The 27,292-nt window shown below is 42.4% G+C and overlaps 1 protein-coding gene across 2 annotated transcripts in view; it reads right to left on the reverse strand.

Annotated features, from left to right (window-relative positions):
- Positions 1–343: 343 nt before the first annotated feature.
- Positions 344–27,292, reverse strand: part of SAMD12 (sterile alpha motif domain containing 12) — a 414,895-nt gene continuing 387,946 nt past the window's right edge. For both annotated transcript variants that reach the window (XM_003408277.4, XM_064268011.1), the window contains exon 5: positions 344–9,061. In XM_003408277.4, coding sequence (XP_003408325.2) covers positions 9,039–9,061 — 23 coding nt within the window. In that variant the 3' untranslated portion in view covers positions 344–9,038. The remainder of the gene's footprint in view (positions 9,062–27,292) is intronic.

The following is a 27,292-nucleotide window of genomic DNA, read 5'->3' on the forward strand; positions in this document are numbered from 1 at the left end:
GTTGCCCAGCTGTGCTCAACACTACAGCGTTCAACGATAATAGCAATCACGCTGGTGGGATTTGGTGTTGGGGGAATTCTGCGGGCTCAGAGCTGGAGGGAGGCCACCAATTCGTTTCACATATATTATTTCTCCAGGAGACACAGCATAATTGAGGACAATTTTTCCACCATGAATTGCATCATTAGCTAACACAGGGAAAGTGAAATGCTGTTAGCTTCTCTTTTTCTTCTGCAAAGCTGATGAGCTGAAGAAAACAGAAATGAAAAGTTTAATATAGTTTTTTTTTTTTTTTTCCCAAGGATATATGTTGAAAATCAGAATCAAAACACTTTTACTCGGTAATAGAAATCCCACATTTTAATACCTTGCCATGCACATAAGGAATCAAGTAATGCTGAATACAAAATAGTCAAATATACAAAATGATCAAGCAGATTTCTAAGCCTGGTAGAGATCATGCTCATAGACACAAGGGGGCAAAAGTCTGTACAGTCTCATTTTTATTAATTTAAAAAGAATCACGCCCCCTTCGCTCTTGGAGGACAATCCAACACAGAAGGAAACATTGTAAGAAAATAAAAAGGAGACCCAAAGGGAATTGGCAAGTTGATAGCTGCTTAAGATATGGAAATTGGTGGTTCAAAATTCTGAAGTACAATAATTCTTATCTTTAGTGAAAAAAGGGAACTAAAATGAACAGCCAACAAAAAAGGCACTCTTGTCTATCACATCACTTGATTATGTCCTTTTTTTTAGTCTAGGGTGCATAGAGGAAAAAACTGAAGTCGTGGACAATGAATAAGGAAAACAATTAACCCCTCTAGGAGGACCAACAGAATTCACATTGATGTTGAAGCTACTCTCTTAAGGAAGTGATAAAAGTGTCTGCCATCTACTTAGGGCTTTTTTGTTATGACTTGTGCTTGTATGAATCAACGTTGGTGTTTTGCGGAACAGTGGACCAGTCATTTTCATGAGATTTTTTTCCCCCTCCCACCCTACGGAGAGCCTACGGAGAGCCTTAGATTTATATTCAACTCATTAGGTGTCATTTTTCTTCCTCTTTCTGTTTCAGCACAAATGCTAATATACAGTAGTTCATTAAGGAAGTTGGATGTGGCTCTCTGCTTCCTATGACCCTCAATCTGTCAACTTCCCACTTTCACTGGTCCCAGGGATTGGCCAGGGATGGGCAATTTCACCTGACTCTGTGGGCTTGGTCACAGCACTCTAAACCTCCGGAAGCTGGAGAAGTGGAGATAAACAACGGGTGCCTTGGCCACAGGCTCTTAGGTTGGATATATTGAAAGAAGCATGTGTGTGTATAAAACATTGAATCATTCTTTCTCATCATTCTTTTTTCTGTTCTAAATTCAAAAATGGAGGCTCAGTAATAGCAGCTTTGAGGAGAAGGCATAAAGTAAGGCAAAGAGCTCATTGAATAAAAGTCATAACCCAGCTCACCATAGATAATTTACACACATGGACTGGTGGTCTGGGACAGCTTCTCCCCTTAGCTCATTTGAGCCTCCAAACGACCCTGTCTGCTAATGAGGGGCAAGTAGCATCCCAAACAGATGAGTAGAGGCCCAGAGAGACTGGGTGATTTCTATTCATCCAGTACTCTTGAATCCAAAACATTTGCTTCCTCTCTATCAGAGCAGAGCCAATCTCCACAAAGGTCTAAGAATAACCTGAGTATACAAACCACAACAGATCAATATTTTCTTTTCTCAGTTGCTTTTTACTGCTAATATGTAACTTTGTTACAATATCGATCTTTTCTAAAATTTTGTATAAAGCTATTTAATTTAGGGTCTAATGATATTAAATAGTTGGGTTCACTGGAACTACAGTAGTATGACTTAGGGCTGTAAGAGTTGCGGTGGAATTAGTTTTAAAACATTGGTGCTGGCTTGGCTTCTCAGCAGACTAGCTACTTCTGTCCCAATCATGACTGAGACACACAGTGCAAAGTCAAGAGCCTGGCATTATTCAGCTGTCTGCAATGTGAGTGAGCTTCTTTCACTGGCCAAACAACTGCCTCCTCAAACATGGCCTTGTAAGGGCAGCATTTTTCCATTGGTGGAGGAAAGGTAACAGCAGAGAAACCATCCAGAGAGCCTTCAAATGGCCTAAATGTGAGTTCAAGCAAGTGGAAGCCCTCCTGCTGGGGCTCCCCAGTGGCGGCCAACACATCTGAGGAGGCTGAAGCTTCCCCTTCTGCTGATTTGAGGTGGGAGTTGAGTAAGAATGAAAAAGGCAAAGATCCCAGCATTCAAATGTGAATGCACTTCCATTCTCTTCGAGGTTTTCACCTGTAAACAGGAGCCTGTTTGATATGAAAAAGAACCTGGCCACCCATTTCAAAATCTCAGCAGCTGGTATGTAGAGAAATGTATCCTCGAATGAGCTGTGTGGGGACGAGACACAGGAATTGTCAAAAGCTGCTGCAGTCAGCAGACAGCTCCCAAGTCAAACAGACTAAATGCAGTTAATTGTAGTTACAACAAACAAACAAAGACAACTGCAAATACAGAGAATTAGAATTGATTTAGGGGTCATAGAAGCAAGGACTGCAGCAGAGTACAACCTTCAAGTCATATTTTTGGCATTATGCTTGAATAGGGAGTCTACCTAGAGCTTAAAAAGGTACCTTCATGGTATCTGTGCTATTTCAGAAGCCAGGCTAGCCTCTGAGGAGATAGAAGGCCACCCCACTGCCTTCTAGTGCAGTATCAGCAAATCTCCAGGCTGGAGAGCAACAAGCAATTGCTTGAGGCATTTAATGGCAAGCACATTTTTTTTTCAAGGTTATGCCACAAAATCAGTTTCCCCACCCCAAGAGGAATACTGATCTAACAAGAGTTTTCTGTTTTAGATGTTTTTTTAGAGTAAAGCATTTGAATACATTTCTATAGATTCTGAGGGGAGAAAGGATGATTAAATATATTCACACAAAATACACCTGCTTGCTCTCTTCCATCAACCCAGCCTGGAATTCTACATTTGGGGGCTGTGTGTGTGATAATGTGGTAAAACCACGTGACAGCAGCTCACTTTTCTTTGAGCCAAATGACTGAAATTTTAAAAGGTTATAAACAACATGGAAGGCAGCTAGCAGAGTCTTCCGTGTTTTAATTGTTTTGGGTATTAGTATCCGAAGTTGGTTAATTTAACAACCCCCTTGTTGTTCATGTCAGTAGGGATGTTTTCTCCATTCTGCCCACTAGGTAACCAAGGCCTGGGTTGCAGAGCCCTTCTAAGGCTTCTGGAAACATTTGAAATTTGGAAAACAACAACAAAACAAACAACTAAGGAAGCAAATCCCTCAAATCACTGGCTCCAAAATACGAAAAGAATATTGTGTAATCAGAAATAATGCTTAAGTATCTACAACGAGTGTTGTATTACGTCAGCTCAGCCAGTAAACCAGTTTCTCTTGGCGTTCACTCCGACTTGCGGGGGGCCCTATGTGTGTCAGAGTAGAAACGTGCTCATAGGCTTTTCGGTGGCTGGTTTTCAGAACTAGATCATCAGGCCTTTATTCTGAGGTGTCTCTGGGTGGGTTCTAACTGCCAACGTTTTGGTTAGCAGCCAAGCATTTAACTGTGTGCACCACCAAGAGATTCCTACTATGTCAACCAGTCAGCTGCAATTAAACTCAAGTCACATAAAAAAAAAGTTTTTTTTTTTACTTTTAAATTGCATTAAGTGTATGTTGTTGGTGCCTTTTCATGTTTGCTACAATTGGGGGCGTGGGGATCAGAAGTAAGAGTGTTTGGGACCCTCTGAGATTTTAAGACAGCCCTGAATGGCAAATGCTACTCCAGTTTTACAAAGCCTTGTACGTCCATTTCTGCTGCTCTGTAGAAGTCATTTTGCTGTTGGGCAGGAGGTTTAAAACCAGTCCCAGGCCCAAGAGCACTTCCCCTTACATGTCCCCTGGTGAATTTTGCCCCAAGAAACACAGATTTTAGAAACAGGGTTTGTCCTTTAGCTTAGAATTCTCCCTGCAGGGCCAAGGTGATGGCCAGAGGCGACCAGTATTGATCTGTCCCTCCTGCCTAACTAGAATCTCCAGGACAGCATCTATTGTGTTTTTTTTTTTTTCATTAAAGTGTGGCAGAGCCTCTCTGTGTACTCATCAACTTCCCATTGGTGTTTAGCTTTTACAAGAATGTTCCCTATCTTCCCACTTAAGTTACCAGAGCAAAATAATGAAAATGCGGCACTTTTCCACCTTGAAGCTGTGCAGTGGTCAGCAACCACGTGCATTTGTAAAGCACAACTCATAGACAGTTCTCTGGCCACAGGATCAGATGCAGATCTAAGGAGACTAAGGGGCAGGACCTGCCTTTCTCTGAAACGGGGTCCCCAGCTGTGCCCCGAGTAGAAGCATCTCCTGGTCTGTCCTCTCTCCCTACTGCACAGACCTTGTTTTCAGTAACGGCGCTGACCAGTCAGCTCCTGGAGACGAGAATCCATATCCCACTGCTTTTGTGACAGCAAGCTTTCACCAGGACCAAACTTAAGAAGGAATTAAGTTGCACTGAAGGAAAAAAAAAAGATGACAACTAATCCAAACCAAACCAAACCAACTGCCGTTGAGTTGATACCAACTCACAGCGACCCTATACCACAGAGCACAACTGCCCCATAGGGTTTCCAAGTCTGTGATCTTTACGGAAGCAGACCGCCACATCTTCCTCCTGTGGAGTAGCTGGTGGGTTCTAAACCTTCGACCTTTCTGTTAGCAGCTGAGCACCTAACCACTGCGCTACCAGGGCTTCTTAGGTGACAACTAGAAGTATGCTTTTCTGTCTGAGTGGGCAGGCATCTACCCACAGCAGTATGTTAAAAGAGAGAGATTAAAAGAAAAAAAGAAGTCACACAAAACAAAGCAAAGAAGTGGGGTGGAGGAGCTGTGAGAGTGGGAGAGGTGAATAAAAACAGTCTTTAAGAAATAAAGGAATTTATGTCATTTTCAAAGATTAGATTTTTAAAAAGAGTTGATGGCAGCTTTAAGTCTAGTTGTCAAGTAACAAAATTACCCTGAAGAATGGAGAGGCAAACATCTCGCAGAGCGAAGCTGCTAATGCACTAGGAAGTACAGGTTTCGGTAAAACTAAATAGTGCTGAGGGGTCTTGAAAACTTTTCTTCCGTAAGACTTTTATTGTTCCTATCCAAAATCAATTATGTGACATTTGCAGACAAAGAAAGCATTTGCAAGTAACAAGAGGGAAAATCCATTAGAAGTTTTTATCCTTCGTTTATATTCTCCCATCAGGTTGATACTCCTCTTCCCTCTTCTTGAATGTTAAAAATGGCAGAATTCCCTCACAACTAAGGACTGTTAGAGCCTCTGTTTGGGCAGCTCAGAAGAGGCTCTGGAGAGCCAGCTGGATTCCTCCGACCTGCATTCTGGAGGTAGAAGGCAGGCTGCAGCACACACCTCACAGAGCCTAAGCAGGGATTCGCAGACACGCCATTACCCACAAAAAAAGTTGATAGGGTCTCTATCCCTCTACGACACTATTGAAGTGATTTGCTTTTTCTTCTCTAGCAGAACCACCAATGCTCTGCGCGTTTAAATTCCATTCCGGAGCTGGAACAAGCTAATCCCCTTGGTACCCTAGAAAGCCTGATAATTATTCATTTCTGCTCATTCCCAGGAGTGCCTTTCCTGCACAAGCGTGGGTGTCGGCCTTTTAATAAGAAGGTGTAGCACAGGTTTAAGTAAAAGGAAAAGTTAAGCATCGACAGTTTACAGTCCTCAGATATCAAAATATTTACCCCTTATCTCCCCTCCTCCCGTTCCTACTGAACAAGACTCACCACAAGCATCTCTCAATTTCTGGGCCGTAAAATTTCCCACATACACCTTGAGAAGAAGGTACAGCATGGCAGGAAGTACCCATGAGTAACATGGAGGATCACCATGTAACCAAAAAATCCACAGGCTGGGAATGAAGTCATTTCTCCATTTTGCTGGTTGACCTTGCGACCGCTCAGATTTTATGCCGCCATGTTTCCAAAACAATTTCCCATCACGATTTCAATCAGAGGTCTACAGTCTGGAAAATAGTAGTTCATGTGCAAATAGGTGGTATATGCCAGGCATTAAGGCATTTTTAGAGAAGCTCTCTTCCTTCAACTGGGCTCTTTCATTGTCTTCTTCCATCTCCATCTGTACCCCTCATCTTTTGATTATTTTCCAGCACTCCTTTGATTCAAAAATGCTCAGAAATGCTGCTTTTCTCATTGTTCAGGGACCACTTTGCAAAAGTCAAACTAAGAAACGATGAGCCACCATCAGTTAATGCACGTCTGTACCATTAGGCCTGTCCAGTTTTCCAAGGGTGTTAGCAGTAGTCTCAGAACGTCCTTGGCTACACCAATTATTTCCCAGCTATACTAGCTCAGCACCTGGCAGTAGTTCAGTAGCTTCTTTAGGATTCATTGGGTAGGCTCAATTCTGTGTTACTAAGACTAGTTACAGAATTGAAGCTTTATAGAATCCAGCATAGTAACAAACAGTTGTGCCTATACAAAGGATGGGAATACAGGTGGCTAGGGTGGTAATCAAGGAAAGCAAGTCAAGTTTGCTTTGGGAAGCTCTAACCAGCTAAATCTGGTCCCTGGAAGGGCTGGCTGTACATGAAAGGTACAAATATGTGGCCTGATGCTGTTCACTACTTCCTCTTCTGCCTCCCATCTCCTTCAGCAGTGGACCTGCCTGCTGCCATGTGCGTTTTCCCAGGTTACTTGAGCTGGAGGTGAATGCTGTCTGAATTCCGTTTTCATTGCAGAAAAGGTGGGTTGGTGACAGCATTTGGAAGGAGGAGATACAGTTTCATAAGGCAGGGAGCATCTGTCTTATACAATGCTGTTGCCCCACACAACGCTTGGTACAGAGTAGACTCCAAAAATACTTGCTGAATAATGAAATGAACGAATGGAGAAATGAATGAATTCTGCTGTTTGAATTGAACCTCATAAGAGGGGCAATGGAGGCTGGGATGTTACGCCCATTGTCAGCCAGAGTTTTGCCTCCTAATTCTGGATTTGTAGACAATTAGGATCTGCCTTCCTAAGTGCCACCTGCACAGTCCTCTGCCTCGAGCCTGATGGTCCCCAGTGCTGACCAGCTAAAGGGCCAAATCTTAGTGGTGATGGAAGCTTCTCTGAGTTCCCACTTGGAAGCCCCCATCTCTGGTGCTACAGCCTGACAGGCTTGTGGTGAGTCATGAGTCATCCTGCTGGTGACTCACCAGAATCACATTTGGATCTCTCTCCCCTTTCCTGTCAGGTTTCCAAATCTCAGGTTTCCAATGGGCTGTGTATTTCCTGAGACCCTGAGGGGAGGCAAGCTGTGAGAAGGGCAGACAATGACTGCGTGTCTGGAGACACCCTAAAATACCATGCTTGCTTGTGCGGAAAGGGTCCCAGAAGTTGTAATATATATATTTTAAAGAAAAGCCTCTGCTATCTGGCAGTCGTGGGCGGGGACAGTGGGCACACAGAGCATACGTTGCTGACCCTCAGCCAACTTTATGTCTTCAGGAAAAAAGTGCTACAGCATTATACAGGGTCAGTGAACATGGACATTTCTCTAAAGCTCAAAGACAAGAGAGAACTGGGTTGACAGCTTTCCCGAGACTGTGCTTTGTTGTAAGACATATTAAAAAAGTAACTAGTTGTGGGTCTAACCCTAGAAAAGATAAAAGGAGTCTGGTAGGGTCTATACCGAGGAAGGAACCCACTGCAGGGTCACTTGCTGTGATTTCTCTTCAGAAGGTTGTGATTTAAACCTGACCTAAAATTCTTTCCTAAGTGTTAAAGTCAGACCCCACAGGAACACTGCATTTTGCTACCCTTACCATCAACCCCCCCAGGCTCATTGACTAAAGGAAACCAGGTGCTATCAAGCTGATTCCACTCCCTGCAACCCCATGTTGTGTCAGAGTAGAACTGTGCTCCACAGGGTTTCCGATGGCTGAGTTTTTTTGGAAGTAGATTGCCAGACCTTTCTTCTGAGGTACTTGTAGGTGGACTTGAACCTCCAACCGTTTGGTTAGCAGCCAAAAGAAGGCCATCCCTCTTTTTCTCTGCAAGAACTCTGTTTTAAAACGAGAGAATATGTATGTTGGCTGAATAGAAGCCTCGTGTGTTTTGTATTTGCATCAGCATGTGGTACAGGTATGTCTAGGTACAAGAGACCAAGGGCTAAGGTATTACAATCACCAGAGCCACTTCTACTTCCCTTTGGTGCTACAATGAAATCCAGTTCTTCAGTAAAGTGTCAAGAGGTTAAGTCTACCAGTACTAACAGTCTTGTGGCCACATCTACACCAATCTACCACAAACGACTGCGGATGTGCTAGTCGTGGAGTTTGTTTTGGACAGTCGGAGCCAGAAGTAGGACAAGATTTAAAAAAGGAAAAGAAAAAACTTGTTTTCACACATGTACTGAACGTGCTAATTCATCGATGGAGTGTTCTCATATAAAGTGCTTAAGAGTTGGACAGATTATTTCTAGACGTCATAACTCACACACTCGAGACATGTTTACATTCCTATCAGGGCGTAATATTGTGAACACTTCCACTGAGACTGCAGAATTGCTGTAATTTTCTCTAAAACATCATGCCATCTGTACACATAATAAAATAATCCAGTAGTTGCCATGCTAAAACAGGACTCCTAGTGAAGGGCACAGACAGCTCCCCAGAGGGGACTTGAGTTATGCACAGTGATGAAAACCGGAAGCAATTTTCCAGCTAATGGTCTGCCAATGACCACTCGGAACAAGCTGGCACTGTGTATTATGCACCTCATTTTAAAACCCTCAGCCAACTAAGATTTTCCAAAACCCATCATCTTGACTGAATGGGTGTCTTTTCATTTAATCCGGTTAATCTGTCAATGTTCCAAGAATGTCTTCAGGCAGTGCCATAAGTTAGTCTTTCAGTGAGGAAGAGGACATTTTCATATCAACTGGCAGGACAGTAGCTTGGAAGGCTCACCATGTTTATGGAGAACCCTCGGTTGAGGCTGTAAGGAGAAAAAAGAGGAAAACAGGGTAAATTATTTCCTTTATGTTTCCAGATACTAATATGTAGCAATTATCCTATTCAAACGAACCCTAACACCCTAGGTCAAAGAGAAAGTCCAGTCGGGATAATGTCACTCAAGCCTGGAACAGATTGCTGAAGGCTTGAAGTAACAGAGCGGGGCACAGAAGACACCATCTCAGAGACAGGCGAAGTTGCTTGGAAGGGAGGGTTGAACTTCAGCTCTGAAATTGGCATCCAGCTCTGACAGGTCTGCTGTTTGAGAAACCACTTCCTGTGTCACGGGGGTCACACCTTTACTTGATCTGGAATGAGATCAGACTGGGAATGACATAAGGTATTTTTTTTGCAGGGGGCTTCTTCCATCAGTAAACTTTCCTGGGATTAAAACCTAGAATAAAATATTGGAGACAGTATGGCTGCAGCCTTTGAGTTTGCTAGTTGAAAAGTTAGATGGGCCAAGCAGGTTAGGAACTTCATAAAGTCATTCAAACTTGACCAGAAATTGAACTACTTGAATTGCAACCCTGTGTTTGATGTTGGGCGTGCTGGTACAGCTAATATTTCCCTTATTTTTCTAATTTTAATTTTCTATTTTCCCTACAATTTTCTTTGAGTACTCCTTACAGTTCCTTATACATACAGCCTCAATAATTACTATGAGTGCCATTGAATATTTTGTTCAGGAAAATATCAATATTAGTTTTATTTAATGAGCAAAACTATTTGGGCAGTGGGAGAAAAGGACAGCAAGAATTCCTGATGTAAAAAACAAAAAACACCAATCTACGTGCGTTTTCAAACTGGCTTTTCAAAATGTGAGAGAATGCACATGTTTTATAAGTAAATGTTTAATTAAAACTTGCTGTTTTTGAGGAAATGCAAAAACAAAAATAAGGTCCTCTTTAAGCATATTAAATAAAAAACAATACATACTACCAATAAGGTTGGGATGAAAGTAGAATACTAATGTATTGCTGACGGCATTGTTAACTGGAAAAATAATGTCAATTTACTTAAGAACTACTAAAAAATTCATATTCATTGATGCAATGATCACATTCCTAGGAGGATATTCTAGGGAAACAGTCTGAAAAAAATAAAAGAAGCAATATGCACAAATGTGTAACCTAGAAGTTATTTATAATGATGGGAAATTGGGAAACAACCAGCCTCCTACTGTTGAAAATTTAGGTTAAGTAAATTATGGCACATTAACAAGATGGATGATTATATGGCTATTAAAGTAATAATTATGATGATTATGTAGCCACACACAAAACAGTTGTGATATACTACAATATAAAACTTACACATACGCATGGACAAGAACTGCAAGTGAAATGCTGAAGGTGTTAGAATTTTTATTATTGTTATGATAATATTTTGCAAAGTAGCAACAAAAAATTAGGCTTCCAGGGGTGCGATATAACCCAGAAGCACTGACTAAAGCATCCGTAAAAAGCCAAACCAGTCGCCATCGCCTCAATCCTGACTCATGACAACCCCGTGTGTGTCAGAATAGGACGGCACTTTATAGGATTTTCAAGGCTGTGGCTTTTCAGAAGTAGATCACCAGACCTTTTTTCTGAGGCACCTCTGGGTGGGTTTGAACCGCCAACCTTTCGGTTAGTAGTCAAGTGAACTGTTTACACCATGCTGTCTGCACCACTGAGACACCATGATTATTTTTATTCACTAATATTACCTCAAAATAAATACTTTACAGTGTATTAATAGTATTATTGAAGAGGGGCTAGAAACTGATGTGGGTAAAAACCACCTATCTATGTCAACCTGCAAGGGAGCAGCCCAGCCTGGGTAACCACGTAGATCTTAGAAATCTGACACAGTACAGCATCCTTGAGATTTTGCTAAAATCATCTCCGGAAAATGTGTGACCTTGGAAAAGTGTTTTTAGGAATAACCTATAAAATAAAATTTAAAAAGGGAATAATAATAATAAACAGTGAGCTCTAATAAATTAATCAATCTATTGTAGTAAACAGAGCTTTGGATGCCAAATCTGGAGTAACTAGGTTTAGTCACAGTTGCTGTTTCTCCAAAAACCATGTTTTTCCTACGAGCATCTAAGAGCCGATGGAAAGTAGATACGCCTAATTTTAGCACATGTTAACATTTTTTCAAGTTTATTTTATCTCTTTTTGCTGTTGTTGAGAATATACACAGCAGAACATACATAAATTCATTAATTTCTACATGTATAATTCAGTGACATTGATTACGTTCTTTGAGTTGTGCAACCATTCTCACCTTCTTTTTCCAAATTGTTCCTTCCCCATGAATGTAAACTCACTGCCCCCTAAGGTTCCTATCTAATCTTTCGAGTTGCTATCGTCAATTTGATCCTATATAGATAGTTCTTAACCCCTAAAACTATTGCACTGAGATAATCTTTAAACTTTAAATCAAAAATATCCCCTGAAGTCTTCTTTAAACTAAACAATAGCTTAGCTTCATTAGTAAAGAATGCATATAACAACAGTTTTAACTACAGACATAAACTGAGCCCTTTATACTTTATAAAGTTCTTCAGCTATGGTGACCCAATATTCTCCTTAGGACAGACAGCCTTATATCCATTTTATGCACAGGGAAATTTAAGCCCAGAGGTGTTGTTTGCCCAAGACCAGGATCACTGTAACAAGGATCAAAGCTGTATTCAGATGTTGGTGTGTCTCACTCTGGTGGCATACAGGTGTGGCAGAGACAAACATATAAAGTACAATTATTCAGAGCCTTTCCCACCTCCCTATCTTCTAAGTAGGATTCTGTGTTTACCCATAAAACCCATCAGCACAAAGAAGGACCTGCTGGACAGGGAAGACTATTGGAGGCTAAACTAATATTAGAGCAGACAGATAGACTCCCACGAGACATGAATTCACGCAGCAGTAGGGGCCACAGAGGGATAAATGAAGGGTTGAGGAAGTGACACAGGAGGTTTGAGGTGGTGACTGCCATAATGAGTGGCATCTCAGGAAGATGATAGCCAAAGAGAAGGGTATCCTGGAAGTCAGTAAAGTCTTAATTGCTCTTTGCTGCTTTTGCAGTTAGCATTGTGGTTATTTTGAATGGGTCGCCATGTTGAGTTGGGCTACGTCTTAGTCATCTAGTGCTGCTATAACAGAAATACCACAAGCGGATGGCTTTAACAAACGGAGATTTATTCTCTTACAGTCTAGTGGTCTAGAAGTTCAAATTCAGGGCACCAGCTCCAGGGGAAGTCTTTTTCTCTCTGTTGGCTCTAGTCGAAGGTCTTTCTCATTTATCTTCCCCTGGTCTAGGAGCTTCTCAGGAGCAGGGACCCCAGGTAAAAGGACATGCTGTTCTCCTGGTTCTTGTTTCCTGGTGGTATGAGGCCCTGCTGTTTCCCTGCTTGCTTCTCTCTTTTATATCTCAAAAGAGATTGACTTAAGACACCACCTAATCTTGGAGATTGAATCCTGCCTTATTAACATAACTGCCTCTAATCTTGCATCATTAATATCACAGAGGTAGGATTTACAACACCTAGGAAAATCACATCAGATGACAAAACGGTGGACAATCTCACAATATTGAGACTCATGGTCTAGCCAAGTTGATATACATTTTGGGGGGACACAATTCAATCCATAACAGGCTGTATGTGGGAGCAAAAGGCCCCCCATTTACTCAGGTTATATGTGTCAGGTATGTGGCTAGAATTAAGGGCAATATTGCTAGTATGGGCATTCTTGGAACCAATCAGTTCTTTAGTCCAATAGTTGCAGAGTCTGGTATAACAAGAGAAGTATTAACGCCCAGTGGTTAAGAGCATGGGCCCTAGATTCAGGTGGGTCTGGGTTAACACCCCAGGCACAACGTTTACCAGCTATAAGAGACTGGAAAAACTGTTTCTTCAGGTCTTAATCTTTACCTTTAAAATGGTGATCATAATCCCACCTCCTGCATTGCTGTGAGGATAAAATGGGCTCATACAAAAAGCACTTTGCATGGTGCTTAGTAACTAGTAAAAAACTGATAAATTATGGCTACTATTATTATTATAACTACCACATACTCCCAAAATTCCTTTGAGAAGCCAGAAATACAAACAGAACAATGTCCTTATGCCATAGCTGGGGGCCAGGAAAAGAAACAAAATGCTGGGAGATTAAGCCTTTGCACCCTTTGGGAGACAGATAACCCTCTTCCCGCCTGCCAGCCTGCCAAAGCCACAGTCCACACTCTGGGCTTGCACCCTCCCTCAGATTAGCCCAGACATTAACAGACAGTTCCTTGATAAAGAGAGTTCACACCAAGACACTTCAAAGGCAGGAAGTGGCTGGCCCCAGAGGCAGTGGCCAGCTTGGCAGAGGGTTCGAGAACAGATCTGGGACTGAGTATGTCCAGCTCTGCCTTTCCCCACTCCAGCAGCAAACGGCTGAAAGGCTTTTGGGGAGAGGAAAAGATAATGTGTTTAGGCAGCCCCACCTCTCAGAGGCTGACAAGTGGAAATAGGACTTTGTTACTCAGAAAGGCTGTTTAGTGTCTTCCATTTAGAAACAAGGGCCATATCTTCTATCCAAAGGTGTCTTTCTTGTGACTGAGTCTGAGGGCTTTGGGGAAGGCCTGTCTGCACTTCCATGTGCAAAAAATGATATTGGGTATGAGACGCACATTCCAAAAGAGACACATGGTCGCCCCAGATTAACAGCCAATGATAAGGGCAGCTAACATTTACCGAGTACCTACATCATGCCCGCTAAGGTTTTTCCGCAGTCATTCATTTAATCCTTGCTGTGATCTTTGCTGTCTAGGTTACATTAGTTTCCTAAAGCACCTGGAGAAATGGGGGCCAGTTTCATTAACTTATCACAGCCATACTACAAGCATCCACACAGCTGAGACTAGAACCCAGCTCTGTTCTCACCACTATGCATTCCTGACTGAGTAAGAAACGTGAATTAGGAAAACAAATTCCTTAACTCCACAGGAACGCAGGAGACAGGTCCAGTAGCTGTGTTTGTGTAAAGGTGTGCTCAGCAAATGTGAATTCTATACAGAAAGTGCCATAAATAAGAGGTTTGACCCACAAATAATTATATTTCTATCTAAACAGTCTAAACAGTTTATCTTTCCTATGTGTACAGCAAGGAGCCCTGGTGGCACGATGGTTAAACACTTGGCTATTAATGGAAAGGTTGGCGGTTCCAGCTCACCCAGCAGCTCTGCAGGAGAAAGACCTGACAATCTGCTCCAGGAAAGATTACAGCCTAGAAAGTGTTATGGGGCAGTTCTACTGTGTCACATGGGGTCCCTATGAGTCAAAACAACAATGTTTACAGTAGTAGTTCTCAACCGGGTACAATTTTCTCCCCTAGGGATCATCTGGCAATGTCTGGAGAAATTTTTGGTTATCACAACTGGAGTCGGGGGCAGTAGCAAAGGCATTTACTGGGTAGAGGACAGGGATAGTGCAAAACATCCTAGAACGCGTGGGACAGTCCCTTATAACAGAGAATCATCCAGCCCCAAATGTCAATAGGGCCGAAGCTGAGAGACCCTGCTGTAGAGCATGCAGGTTCCCTGTTTATCTTCTATTCCTGTTCCTGAGCCAAATATATCACTCCCAAAATAGTCAAGAGAAAAGCCAATATAAGTGTGTCTCTTGTGTGTACAGGAAATAAGGCTAATTTCAAACCGCACTCCCTTCCTCAATTCATCATTTGTTCATTTCATTTTATTTTACATTCTATGTAATCAAAACCTCTAACACTAAATCATTTCTAACTCTTAGAGCCCTCATAGGCATATAACACAAGAAACGAGATTGGATGATTTAGGCAAGTTATGTTCAATTAATTAATTAGAATGTATGGAAGAAGTTAGGAGATAAAAGAAGGACCAAGGAAGATTTACGTGGCAATAAAGCTAAACTCTGCTGCCAACCCTTTGGTGGGAGTAGTCGTGTCTGCTCTCAGTGGCACTGGTCCCATTACTGCCATTACCTGCTCCTGGGAGATTGCGGAGGGGCTGTTTGCTTCCTGAGAGTATGATTAAGGAACCAACTCCACCCACTAACTACATGAAGATGGACATCAGAACCCCAAACAAGATGGTATCAGACGGCCAAGGATGTGAGTTAAGGGCAGTAAAACAGAAGGTGGATACAAACTAGCCTGGAACTTACTTCTCATAACCCCTAGTAAATGGGGATCACAACGTTGCCGTCGAGTCGACTCTGACTCATGGTGACCCCAGGTGTGTCAGAGTAGAAGTGTGCTTCATAGGGTTTCCAATGGCTCATTTTTTCAGAAGTAGATTGCCAGTTCTTTCTTCTAAGGCACCTCTGGGTGAACCTGAATCTTCGACTTTTTCGTTAGCAGCTGAGTGCATTAGCAGTTTACACCAAGCAGGGACTCACTATAGCTAATAATGATCATAACAGTAAGCACCATCCTCACACAAGCACTTACACATGCCTCACGTTCTCCTAAGAACCTGTGTTCATTTTGTACCGGGCTTTGAACCGATTCATTCTGTTTGAACCCCTGTTGAGAAGTTAGATTTTCACCCCAGATATACTGAATCAGAATCTACAGTTTAACAAGATCCCCAGGTGATTCTTATGTATTAAAATTTGAGAATCACTGCTCTACTAGTTGGGAGAAAAAGGAGACAGTTGGCTTCTGAAAAAATTACAGCTGACAGGGCAGTTCTACTCTGTCCTATAGCCTATGAACCAGAATCGTCTTGATGGCAGTAGTTCTCAGAATTGGTCCTTAACCAGCAGATTAGCATTGCCTGGGAATTGTTAGAAATGCAAATTTTCAGCAGGGGTTCAAACTGGAAAGAACCAGTTTGAAGGCCTGTTTTGAAGCAACCTAGACTCGATGGCAGTGGGTTAGTGAGGTAGTACTTTAACTCTCACTCCAGTGATAGAGGAAGCCACACTTGGAGAGGTAGATGACCTAAGACACGCTGCAACCTTTTAGACAGAAGAGACCCTTGGCCTTTGATCTGGTTATGACATGTCAGAGGCTTGTTGATTCCAGAAGTGTTAAGCAGGAAATAAGAAAATAGCGCCTACGGCAATTAGTTTTAAATTGCTGACTCATCTCTCACAGCTGGTGATGGAAACTTTGATGGCCCTTAGAAATTGCTCATTGGCGCCCCTCCTCAAACAGCACCCAGGGCACGTGTCCTGCCTGCCATACCTTAGCAGAACCTCTGCAGAGGCCCCATAGGACACTTTTCAGGCAATTGTTTATAACAAGATCGGCTAGGAAGGTAGGAAGGTCTCAGCTCCCCTCCTCCAATCTCTCACACTTTGATTTTATTGTGTTAATTAAACCTCCCCCTAGAATGGGACTGGTTCCTGAAACTGTTGTTTCTACAGAGCCTGATTTTGCAGTTCACGTTGACTTAGGTTGCCACTTCTCTCTTGGGGGTTCTAGAGAGTTCAGGTGATGAGTGAGGCTACACCCCTCCCCTACACGTGCACACATACACCCACACCCACACAGAGTACCCTTATGTGAAAGCTGCGCCTCTCTTTTCTCATTAAAAAAAAAAAAAAAAGACTGTATTTGCTCACTTACTGTTCTACTATAATTAAAGCTGCTAGTCTGCACTTTGAGGCTAAAAAACCTCTCAGAAAATGACTGATTTTGGGGGAGCTACATTTCAGCTCTAGGTTTAAGAGCTCTGGCATTTAGGGCAGAAGTTCTTAAAGTTGACTGCATTGGACTCATCTCAGGAAGCTTCTTAGAAATTTTATTTTGACCAGTCTGTCTCCATTTCCGCTGATTCAGAATGTCGAGGGGGGAGGTCTGGAAAATTCTGTGTCTAACGAGCTGTTTCGGTGATTCTCATGAAGTCCATAGAAGGGCCTACACTTTCTCCCAGTACCTAAATAGTAGTTGTTTGCCCCTCAGACAGAAGAAAGTGGTATAGACTATGGGGAATTCTGGTTTATAGGCTTGTTCCCTTCATATAATAGAATCCTAAATATCATATAGTGCCATGATCCACACATTGGGTTTTAGAGTAGAGCAGACAGGAGTGACTTTGAGACCTGAGAAAGCTCTCTAACCCATTCACAGTCCTGGGACTTAGGCAAGGGCCATCATTCCAGTATTGTTTACTTTGTACAGGCTGATTCATCTATCGATCAATCAACAGACATTCCATTGAGCACTTATTAAAATGCCCTGCACTGCCCTGGGGACTACAGGGCTTGAGGAGTTTCAGATCTGTATCATTGCTCTTATCACACTGTATTAGAATTACTTGATTATTTGTCCCTAGACCAACGCTTCTCAAACTTTACTGTGCTTAGAAATCCCATGGAGAGCTTGGTAAAATACAGATTTCTAGGCTCCAACTAGAAAGACTCTGATTCAATAGGTCTGGGGTGGGCCCATGAATCTACATTTCTAACAAGCTTGCTGCTTGGAGGAACACTCTTTAACCGCCACAGCTCTGGGCCTTGAGCTTCTTTTGAAGTATGTTGTAGAATGCCTGGAGTTCAAAGGTGCTCTTGAAATGTTTGTTGGAGGAGTGAATTAGAGAATGAATAAATGGAGAAAGTGACATGAATGAAGGCAGTTGTTTCTGCAAAGATGGGCGGAATTTGCTTGGGGGCCATGGGTAGCGCTTTCTAATGAGAAGTGACTTAGTGACTTTAGTGTGTGCATAAATTTGATAAATTCTCTGTGATAATTCATACGCATATCACCTTCTGTCTCGGGGCTGCTTTCCCAGAAAAATGGCAAAACCTTGCCCAGCTTTATGGCCATTTCAAACTAGAAGCTTGCTGACAACAAAATGAGTGTATGCATTTTGGGGAGAACATATCACCAGGCCAGATGCTCTCAGCAGGGATGCGTTTGTACAGCCAATTAGTCAAAGGTAACCCTAAGATTCCATTCTCTGCACTGTCCAACAGAACTTTCTGCAATGACAGAAATGTTCTATATCCGCTCTGTCCATTATAGCAGTCTCCTGCCACAGGTGGTGATTGAGAACTTGAAATATGGCTAGTGAAATGGAGGAAATTAATTTTAATTGAAATTGAAATGGCCATGTGGGCTTAGCATGTGTCTATACCGGACAGCACCATTCTATGTAGAAAACCATGGCTCTGAGAGATTTCGTGAAAAAAAAAAAAAAAAAAGTTTTTAGAAAGAAGAAACCAAAAAGCAGCAAGTGAAGCCCCAAACTGTCTCACCCATAGTGTAAATTTCTTCTTCTCACCCATCCTCCTCTGCTCAAGGCCTCCCCACTGTTCCCCATCATGTTCCCAGAATCACTCTATACACAAAGTGGTAATGAGGAAAGCCTCTGCAAACATTCTGAAGTGCAGAAGACTATCTCGTTTACATAAACCTCTTGGAGTTAGCAAAATCAAGCAAGAAATCCTACAAAAAAGAGTTTCTCTGGAATGGGCCCGTCCACCTTGGGTATGTCTAGGATCCTGAAAATAGGCTCTGAAGAAGGTTATTTCTTTGCTGTGGGTTTTGGTCCTTTGGCCTGGAACACTGGAGAAAACACATAGTTCAGACTTCCCAGAAACGATCAAGGAAAAAACGGAATCCTTTCAAGTTGAGCTCCCCCAGTGAGAAAATGCTGAGGGTGGGGAAAGGGTAGGGCTTAGTTTCATCTAAACTGGACCTGTCAGCTCTCAGCAGGTTACAGTCTACATTACAGTTAATGAGGTTTGGGGATACTAATTTCCATTGAGGAAGAAGTCATGAGGCTTGGATGTCTTAATGATAACAGATCATTTCTCTGTGTCGGCAGAGCTACAAAGCATGTTGCTATGAAACTGCATGGATTGGGCTATGCCTTTTGTGTACAGTTTCCCCTTAAAGAATCCACTTGGCATGAATTACAAACCTAGTTACGGACCCTTGTGATAAATTGCTTGAACTGGCTGGTGGCCATCAGTGGGACCTTGCAGGTTCTACACAGAATTAAGGAGCCCTGGTGGAGCAGTAGTTAAGAACTTAGATTGCTAACCAAAAGGTCGGCAGTTTGAATCCACCAGTGGCTCCTTGGAAACCCTATGGTGCAGTTCTTTCTACTCTGTCATATAGTGTCGCCATGAGCCAGAATCAACTCAACGGCAACACACTTGGTTTACAGGTTAGTGGTGCAGTGGTTAAGCACTGAGCTGCTAACCAAAAGGTCAGCAGTTCAAACCCACCAGACGTTCCTTGAGAGAAAGAGGCAGCAGTCTGCTTCTATAAAGATTATAGCCTTAGAAACCCTATAGGGGAGTTCTACTCTGTCCTATAGGGTCAATATGAGTTGGAATTGGCTTGACAGCAACAGATTTTGGGTTTGGTGGTACAGTGGTTAAAGCGCTCAGCTGCTAACTGGAAGATTGGTGGTTCGAACCCACCGGCCGCTTCTCAGGAGAGACATGTGGCAGTCTGCTTCTGTAAAGATTTACAGCATTGGAAACTCTACAGAGCAGTTCTACTGTCCTACAGGGTTGCTCTGAGTCAGTATCGACTCAGCAGCAATGACCTTTGGGACACAGAATTATGAAGCTGAAGGTTTACTGGGATTTCAGGTAATAGAGCCCAGATGTCTGAGACTATGATGTTTGAAATTATACTACTTGCAAGGCTATCATTCTGTACCAGTCAAATGCTAAGGCCCCTTGACTTACTGTGTTCTGAGAAGCCACTCAACTACATATCCCTAAACCCACTGCTGTTGAGTTGATTCCAACTCATAACGACATCCTCGAGCTCTCTACCTTCCTGTCCAAGCTCCTGGGATTGCCTTTCAGCTAAGGATGCAGTAATTAACAGCCTTACCACCACCTTGCCATGACGTAGCAGGTAACTTCCAAATTGCTTTCACACATTTAATTGCATTTTATCCTGTCAAGGTCCAGGAAAAATGGGCTGGGACAGGTATTTGAATGAAGAAACCAAGGTACACAGAAGAGAAGAGATAATAACAGCTAACATTTGTGAGGCCCTTATGTGCCACGAAGTACTGTTCTCATGGTGTTTACGTGCATCATTTAGGTAAACCTCGTAACAGCTTGGAGGGAGATGTGATTATCATGCCGACTTTGAAACTGAGGAAGCTGAGGCACAAGGAGGTTGGTTGGGTCACATTGCTAGTAATGGATGGAGCCAGGATGACACCTTGGTACTCTGGCTCTTAGTCGCTATGCATTACCCCCTTCTCAGACAAGACTCAGAGCCTGTGGTTGCTACGGCAGCCTTATTTTTATATCATTTAGAATTTTCTAATGAGAAGCCACCTATACCCTTGTTTCTTCCTTTCCTCCAGAGCAATGGAACCTCTTGCATATTCTGAGAAGAGGATGATATTATTTAATGAAAAAAAGAATGGTTGGCCTAATATTCAAGGCCCCTGACTATCATGGAGTCCGTAGGTGGGGCAAATGTTAACACGTTCAGCTGTAGTTGAATGGTTGGCAGTTTGAGTCCACCCAGAGGCACCCTGGAAGACAGGCCTGGCAATCTACTTCCAAAAACATCAATCATTGAAAATCCTATGGAGCACAGTTCTACTCTGACATACATGGTATTGCCATGAGTCAGAATGACTTGATGGCAACTGGTTTGGTTTCTAGTTTTATTTATCACACCTCAGCCTATCATTCTAGCTGTATCCATCCTGCATTCGAGATGCTATAATTGATGGAATTGGTCCCTCACTGCCCTATTTTCACTTCCTTCCTCACCCTCCTGCCCCAACTCTACCCTTCTTACCAGGGGCAGCTCATTCGTTGCTTCTCAAAAAATGTTCTCATATTCCCACTTCTCCCCTTGTTCCTAACATCCATATAATTCTGTTGAATGAATGAATGAAATGAACATAATTTCTTGATTGCTGTACTGGGCGGTATGCTGAACACTGGGGATATAAAGATGAATCACACACAGCCCTTGCCCTCAGGAAGCTCCTAGTCTAGTGAGAGACATTCACAGAGAAAAATCACTAGCATACAATATGCTATGTGCTATCAGAATCGACTCGACGGCAGTGGGTGTGTGTGTGGTATGTATCAAATAGGCAGGGGCAAGATTTCAGGAATTAGAGGGGGTGGGGTGCTCAGTGCTCTTTATGGCAATGGCTAGCGTGTCCAAACCTTATATCCTGTCTTAGTTATGGAAACTTCACTAGTGAAGGGATTGTATTTTATGGATCTTGGTATGGCCCATGAGGACTCAGCACAGATTCCTAAACAGAGCAAGTATGTGAAGGACTGTAACAGAAGCGGTGGGGTCTCCCTTTCTATGGTAGTGGCTGGCTACAAGCCTCCTCTCCTATCTTGTCAGTGGAAACGAAGAAGAGGGAGGCAGGCTCTTGCTGCTGCCCACAGTGGCCCAAAATGGCGCTGACAAAGATGAAGGAGGGAGGGAGAGAAGACACCCCCTGGTGTTTCCTTAGGGGCAGTGAGCAGCAGTGGCCTAAACCACAGCTCTCTTCCTCAAGGTGACAAGTTATGGTTAATGCTGTGCCTTCAAATAACAGTTCGGGCAAGTCTTCCCAAAACCTACTCCTGAGCTCAAGGGCTGGAAACAATTTCTTATGTGAAATTATTCCTGTTTTAGAGCAGTAACTCTGATTATTTAGCATTTATGTGGCCTCTTAGAAAACATTCTGCACATATCAGCTCTTTTTTTTTTTATTAGCTATTCCTTTCAACAGAGTCCCTGGGTGGTGTAAACGGTTAATGTGGTCAGCTGCTAACAGAAAGCTTGGAGGTTTGAGTCTACCCGGAGGCACCTTGGAAGAAACGCCTGGTGCTCTACTTCGGAAAAATCAGCCATTGAAACCCTATGAAGCACAGGTCTACACTGACACACATAGGGTAGCCACCAGTTGGGATTGACTTGATGGCAACTGTTTGCTGTGTTTTTGTTGTTGTTGACCCAGGGCCCATGAAGCCCTCTCTCCAGGGGGTTATGGTTGGCTTGGGAGACTGAAGCAGCATTTTCTCCATATTTTTGAATTTTGTTAAAGGTGAGGAGGTGGAGGGGCTGTCACTGTACAACATTCATATCTTTCCAAAGCACCAGCCTGTGCTGTCCTACAATTATAAGAAATCAGTGTAGGATAATGAAAATAGCAGGTTCTTCCACTTGCTAGTTGTGAGACCGGCCATGTTATTTAACCTCTCTGAGTCACAGTTTCTTCATCTGTAAAAGGAGTGAATTTGTATGGGTTTTGCAGGATTTTTGTGAGAATTATTATATTTCATTCAATCCAAGATGCAATTAAAAAAAAAAAAGTATCACTAAGAAGGAAAACAAAAAAATACTGCCAATTAGACTATTACAATACAATGCTTTTTTGAAAGTCCTGCCCAAAGCCCAATATTAGCCTTTTTGTTGCGTTGAGATTTCTTTCAACTGTTCAGAAGAATCTGGCGATTTCTCTGCCTTCAGGTACAAGCTTCCTGAGCGATAAGCAACACTTTTCCATATATAAAACATAACAGTTCAATCTATTTGTGATATCTTCCTACAAAACTCATGGTTGCTGCTTTACAAAATATGAAATTGTGGACATTCTTACAATGTCAAAAATTTGCTTCACTAATCCATCGCTGCTCTGTTTCCATGACTTTCAGCAGAGGTGAAAAAAAACTTTTCATTACGATGCCAAATTACTGTCTAATATTTTTGAAGATATTTTTAATAGCAATTAAACTCAACAGGGACATACTAATAATATATGTAACTTCAGTGTGAAGTGATGAAAATATGAATGATCATGGTCAAAGCCATGCATGCAAGACTGCCATATGGCCTAAAGTGAATTACAAGACTTCCTAGGTTATAATGCTGTGTGTACAATTCAGAAATGTCAAAAAATGGAAGAAAAAAAGTGTATCTCGGATATGAAGAAATATAGTAAATGAAAATGTATCATGGGTCTGGACTCAGTAGATGCCCAACAAATTTCAAATTCTTTCCCTTTTAATCGCTAGATTAAGAGTGTGATGAATCTCAGAATAGTGCAAGGAGGCTAGATATCATCTTTAGGCAAATAGATCAGATTTAAATCTGCCTCTTGTTGGGTAAGACTTACACTTCAGAAACTACAAAAGTACAAATGACTTCCAGAAAAATCTAAGTCTTTTCCCATATACTGTGTGAGAGATGGCTGCAAATTCTTTGTCACAGCCCCCCTCCCTATATCCAATGGAGAGGTGGGGCCCTTTTTGCTACTCTTTTGAATCCAAGCCAGACCTGTGACTGCTTTGACCAATAGAATATTGCATAAATGGCCTAGCGCCAGTTCTGAGCCTCATCTTTGGGAGGTGTAGAAACTTCTGGCTTTCTCCTTCTTAGAACCCAGCTGCCATGCTTTGAGTGAGCCAAGGAGCCACATGGAGAAGTCTACATGAAGGAGAAGTGAGGCTCCCTGCTGATACCCAACTAAGCTCTCAGCCACAGCCTGTACTAACTTGCCAGCCATTTCAGTGAGCCATCTTGGGTGTGCATTCTCCAACTCCAGCTGATACCACGTGGGAAAGAGATAAGAGATGCCTGCCCAGGTTATGAGATCATGAGCAAGTAATACCTGTTGTTGTTTTAAGCCTCTGAACTATAGGGTGGTTTGTTATGCAGCAGTAGATAATCAAAATTCACTTCTTTGTTAATTTTCACAGTTGCTTTCAGCATGACTCATTCTAGAATGCCAAGGAGCAGAACCTGGAAGTGAATCTAGATCTGTTGACTTCTGGACTAAGGCCCTTGCATAATTATTCTACACATTAGAATTATTAGGGACAAACAGGGCCTGTGGGCTCCTACTGTCTCACTTCTTAGCTCTCATCTGATTATACGGTGAGTGTAGTGTAGGCCAGTTCTGGTGAGTACAGGAAAGAAATAGAGATGGGGGGGGAACACTCGAGAGGGAAAAAGTTTCAGTATGACATGAGAAAAAATTATCTTGAACCTTACTTTGAAATTGAGAGTAGGGTTCTTGAATTATATGCAAATGTACTTGTGATATCTCCAGCTTTTTTAGCTACCTGGTGTTGGCCCCAAGGAATAATATCCTAGTGGAAATGACTGAGAGTCTTTGGGGATTCGTTCATCTCAGCCATGGATTATTTAAAATGGAATCCCAAGAAGACATGGATTACCTTGCTGACAGAAGAAAACACAAGGAATGGAATCAGTCATGTCCTTCTCACAGAATTGCTCTACACCCAGACAGAAGTCTAGCTGGCTAAAATGTCACTTTAGACAGAAACTAAGTATAATTCACACGTTTACCTTGTATGCCTAGATGTCAAGATCTTTTATTTCAACATCTAGCGGCCTGTGTGCCAAGGTTCTGATTTTGGCAGCATGTTAAAGCAGGCAGTAATAGCAATGTGCCCTTGGTAGTGTCATCTGTGTCTGAAGAAGAACGCTGTCAAGCATTTCATATCTTGTAGTACAGTGTTCAAATAAGGAGGCTTAAGGTGACAGATCTTCTTTGTCTCAGAGAAACTCCAAATATCACTGAAGCAGGAAGCATTTTAATAGGCATATGCGCAGGATGCTATCTACTATGGGTATGGATGTTAGAAACTTGGTGTTCAATTTAATTTGAAAATCTGGAGGGGGAAGGAAGGTAATTTAAGTTAACTTAGTGTTGAATTCAATACAAAATAACTTTTGTTTATCTTTGCTTTAAAGCTATAGCATTCATGAAATTGTAATTCTTTCCTGTGACTTGCCTGCTGATGACAAAGCTCCTATTTCCAAGAGAATAGGAGAATATTCCAAGAGAATATTCCCAACAATACTGGGAATCATGGCCCAGCCAAATTGATACACACATTTTTGGGGGGACATAATTCAATTCATGACAATATATATGGAGCCCTGGCGGCACAGTTAAGAGCTTGGCTGCTAACCAAAACTTGGGCAGTTCGAATCCACCAGCCACTGCTTAGAAAGCCTATGGGGCAGTTCCACTTTGTCCCATAGGGTTGTTATGAGTCGGAATTAACTGTACATCAGTTTTCCCTTTCCAGTTCCTGGTCTCAACATTCATCCCTTAGGCTCTTGGAATAGTCTTCCAGTTGGTCTCTAACATTTGTCTCTTCTGCTTTAATATACTCAAAATTCTCTTACCAGGTTAGTCTCCCTAAAACACTACCTGTCTTGTTCATTAGCACACAGCACATGAACATCTTCTATGCAGAAGAGATTGAGCAAGATTCTGAATGAGGTCCAGAGCAGGGTAGGGGAGTTTTTGCCCTCAAAGTGTTTAAAAGGCGGTATACATACAGAACGATAATTAACAGTATAAGGTATTTGTTGATGTAGAAAAAAGGTTAATTGGATTTCACAAAGAGTAGTGATCAGTGTTGCACAGACTGGTCCTAGATAGGGTAGAATTTGAACTAAGTCTTGAAAGAAAGGAGAAAAAGTTGGGGGTTTGGGGTGGTGTTCTACGTGGTCAGTGATGCCCATCTTTATTCAAAACTCTCCTGTGACTCCACATTCCTTACAAGATAAATTCAGTGTACAAAGCCTCACTTGAGGCTCTCCGTAATCTCTACCCGACTATCCACACCTTCCACTACATTCTTCATAAATGCACTCTTCCCTGAATTCTCTCAGGGTGATCCTGACTCTGAATTTTGTGCATGCTATTGCTATAATACCTAGAAAAGTGCTTTGTCCCCTCCAGTTTATTCCAACCCTACCCATTAGCTGAGGCCAACTTCTTCATGGGCCTCTTCTGTGGGGTCTAGCTCAGAGCTTGGTTACAAGTGGTCCTATGTCATGCAGCTCATGCCAATGACAGCTCACAATCCAAGTTCTGCAACAGCCGAGTTGGTTTATACCCAACAGACAAGTTCACTGATTACAGGCTTGGATCTTAAATTGCTATAAGGGAGCCTAAATGCGTATTCTCAAGTTACTTACTTATCCCACTGCGGATCAGTAAAAAACAGTTCACAGCCTGGCACTGGTCCGCAGACCACATTTTAAATATCGCTGCTTTAGTCTACATTTGTCTTGTCTTCCCATGAATCCTTAAAGCACTTTTTGTCCATTTTAGGGGTAGAAAACTGGTGGCTGGTAGGTTCAATTTGAATTACTTTCCAAGATTTAAAAATGAGGAGATTAAGACTCTGCTTTTGTAACATGAAGACAGCCGTAGACAATACATAAACGAATGAGTGTGGCTGTGTTCCAATAAAACTTTACTTACAAAAACAGGTGGTAGGCTGGATTTTGAACTACAGGTATCATAGTTTGCCAATACCTGCTCTAAGTTGCCAGTAGTGGTGTCATTGCCCCCACTTTCTCACATGACAATAACCAGCTGGAGCTGAGCAGCAGTTGCCCCCTGAGATACGGCATGAACTCTCATGAACTCCCCAGTTCTCCATTCTCCCCATTACACTTCCTACTGTCCTCAGGCCAGCTCATTTCTGTCATTTGCCTGAGCCCTGTAGGCATTTCTATTGGCCACATCAGGCTGTGAGGTGCACTTTACCACTTTAATTATATTATTATATACTCTAAGTGCTTGCTACGTGTTTGTCTTGTGTTCACATCTAGATGGAAAATTCCTGGAAGGCAGAGACTGTGCTCTGTTATTCTCCTCCATCTCTCTCGGTAGCTAGCACATTGCTATGGACACAGCAAGCAAGAGCTGGCAAATACTTATTAAATAACTGAATGAACAAATGATTGATTCCTTCTTGGTTGTAAATCTAAAATATAAATCCTAAATCAAATTGTTGTTGTTGCTGAGTGCTGTCAAGTTAATTCTGACTCATAGCATTCCCACATGACAGAACAGAACTGCCCCATAGGGTTCCCAAGGCTATAATCTTTGTGGAAGCAGGCTGCCACATCTTTACCCTGCGGAGTGGCTGGTGGGTTTGAATCACTAACCTTTTGGTTAGCAGACAAGCACTTAACCATTGTGCCACCAGGGCTCCTTCCCTAAATCAAACAAAACAAAACCAAACTCACTGCCATTGAGTCGATTCTGACTTATAGCAACCCTATAGGACAGAGTAGAACTGCCCCAAAGGGGTTCCAAGGAGCAGCTGGTGAATTTGAACAGCCGACCTTTTTGTTAGCAATCTGTTACGGGTTAAAGACAGTTGCAAATACTTTGATACTCCTCCCACTGACAGGTAGAGTCTACTTCCCCCCGCCCCCCGCCCCACTTTGTATCTAGGTTGACTTCT

This window comes from Loxodonta africana, chromosome 14 (genome assembly GCF_030014295.1).
Source record: "Loxodonta africana isolate mLoxAfr1 chromosome 14, mLoxAfr1.hap2, whole genome shotgun sequence".
Lineage (NCBI taxonomy): Eukaryota > Metazoa > Chordata > Mammalia > Proboscidea > Elephantidae > Loxodonta > Loxodonta africana.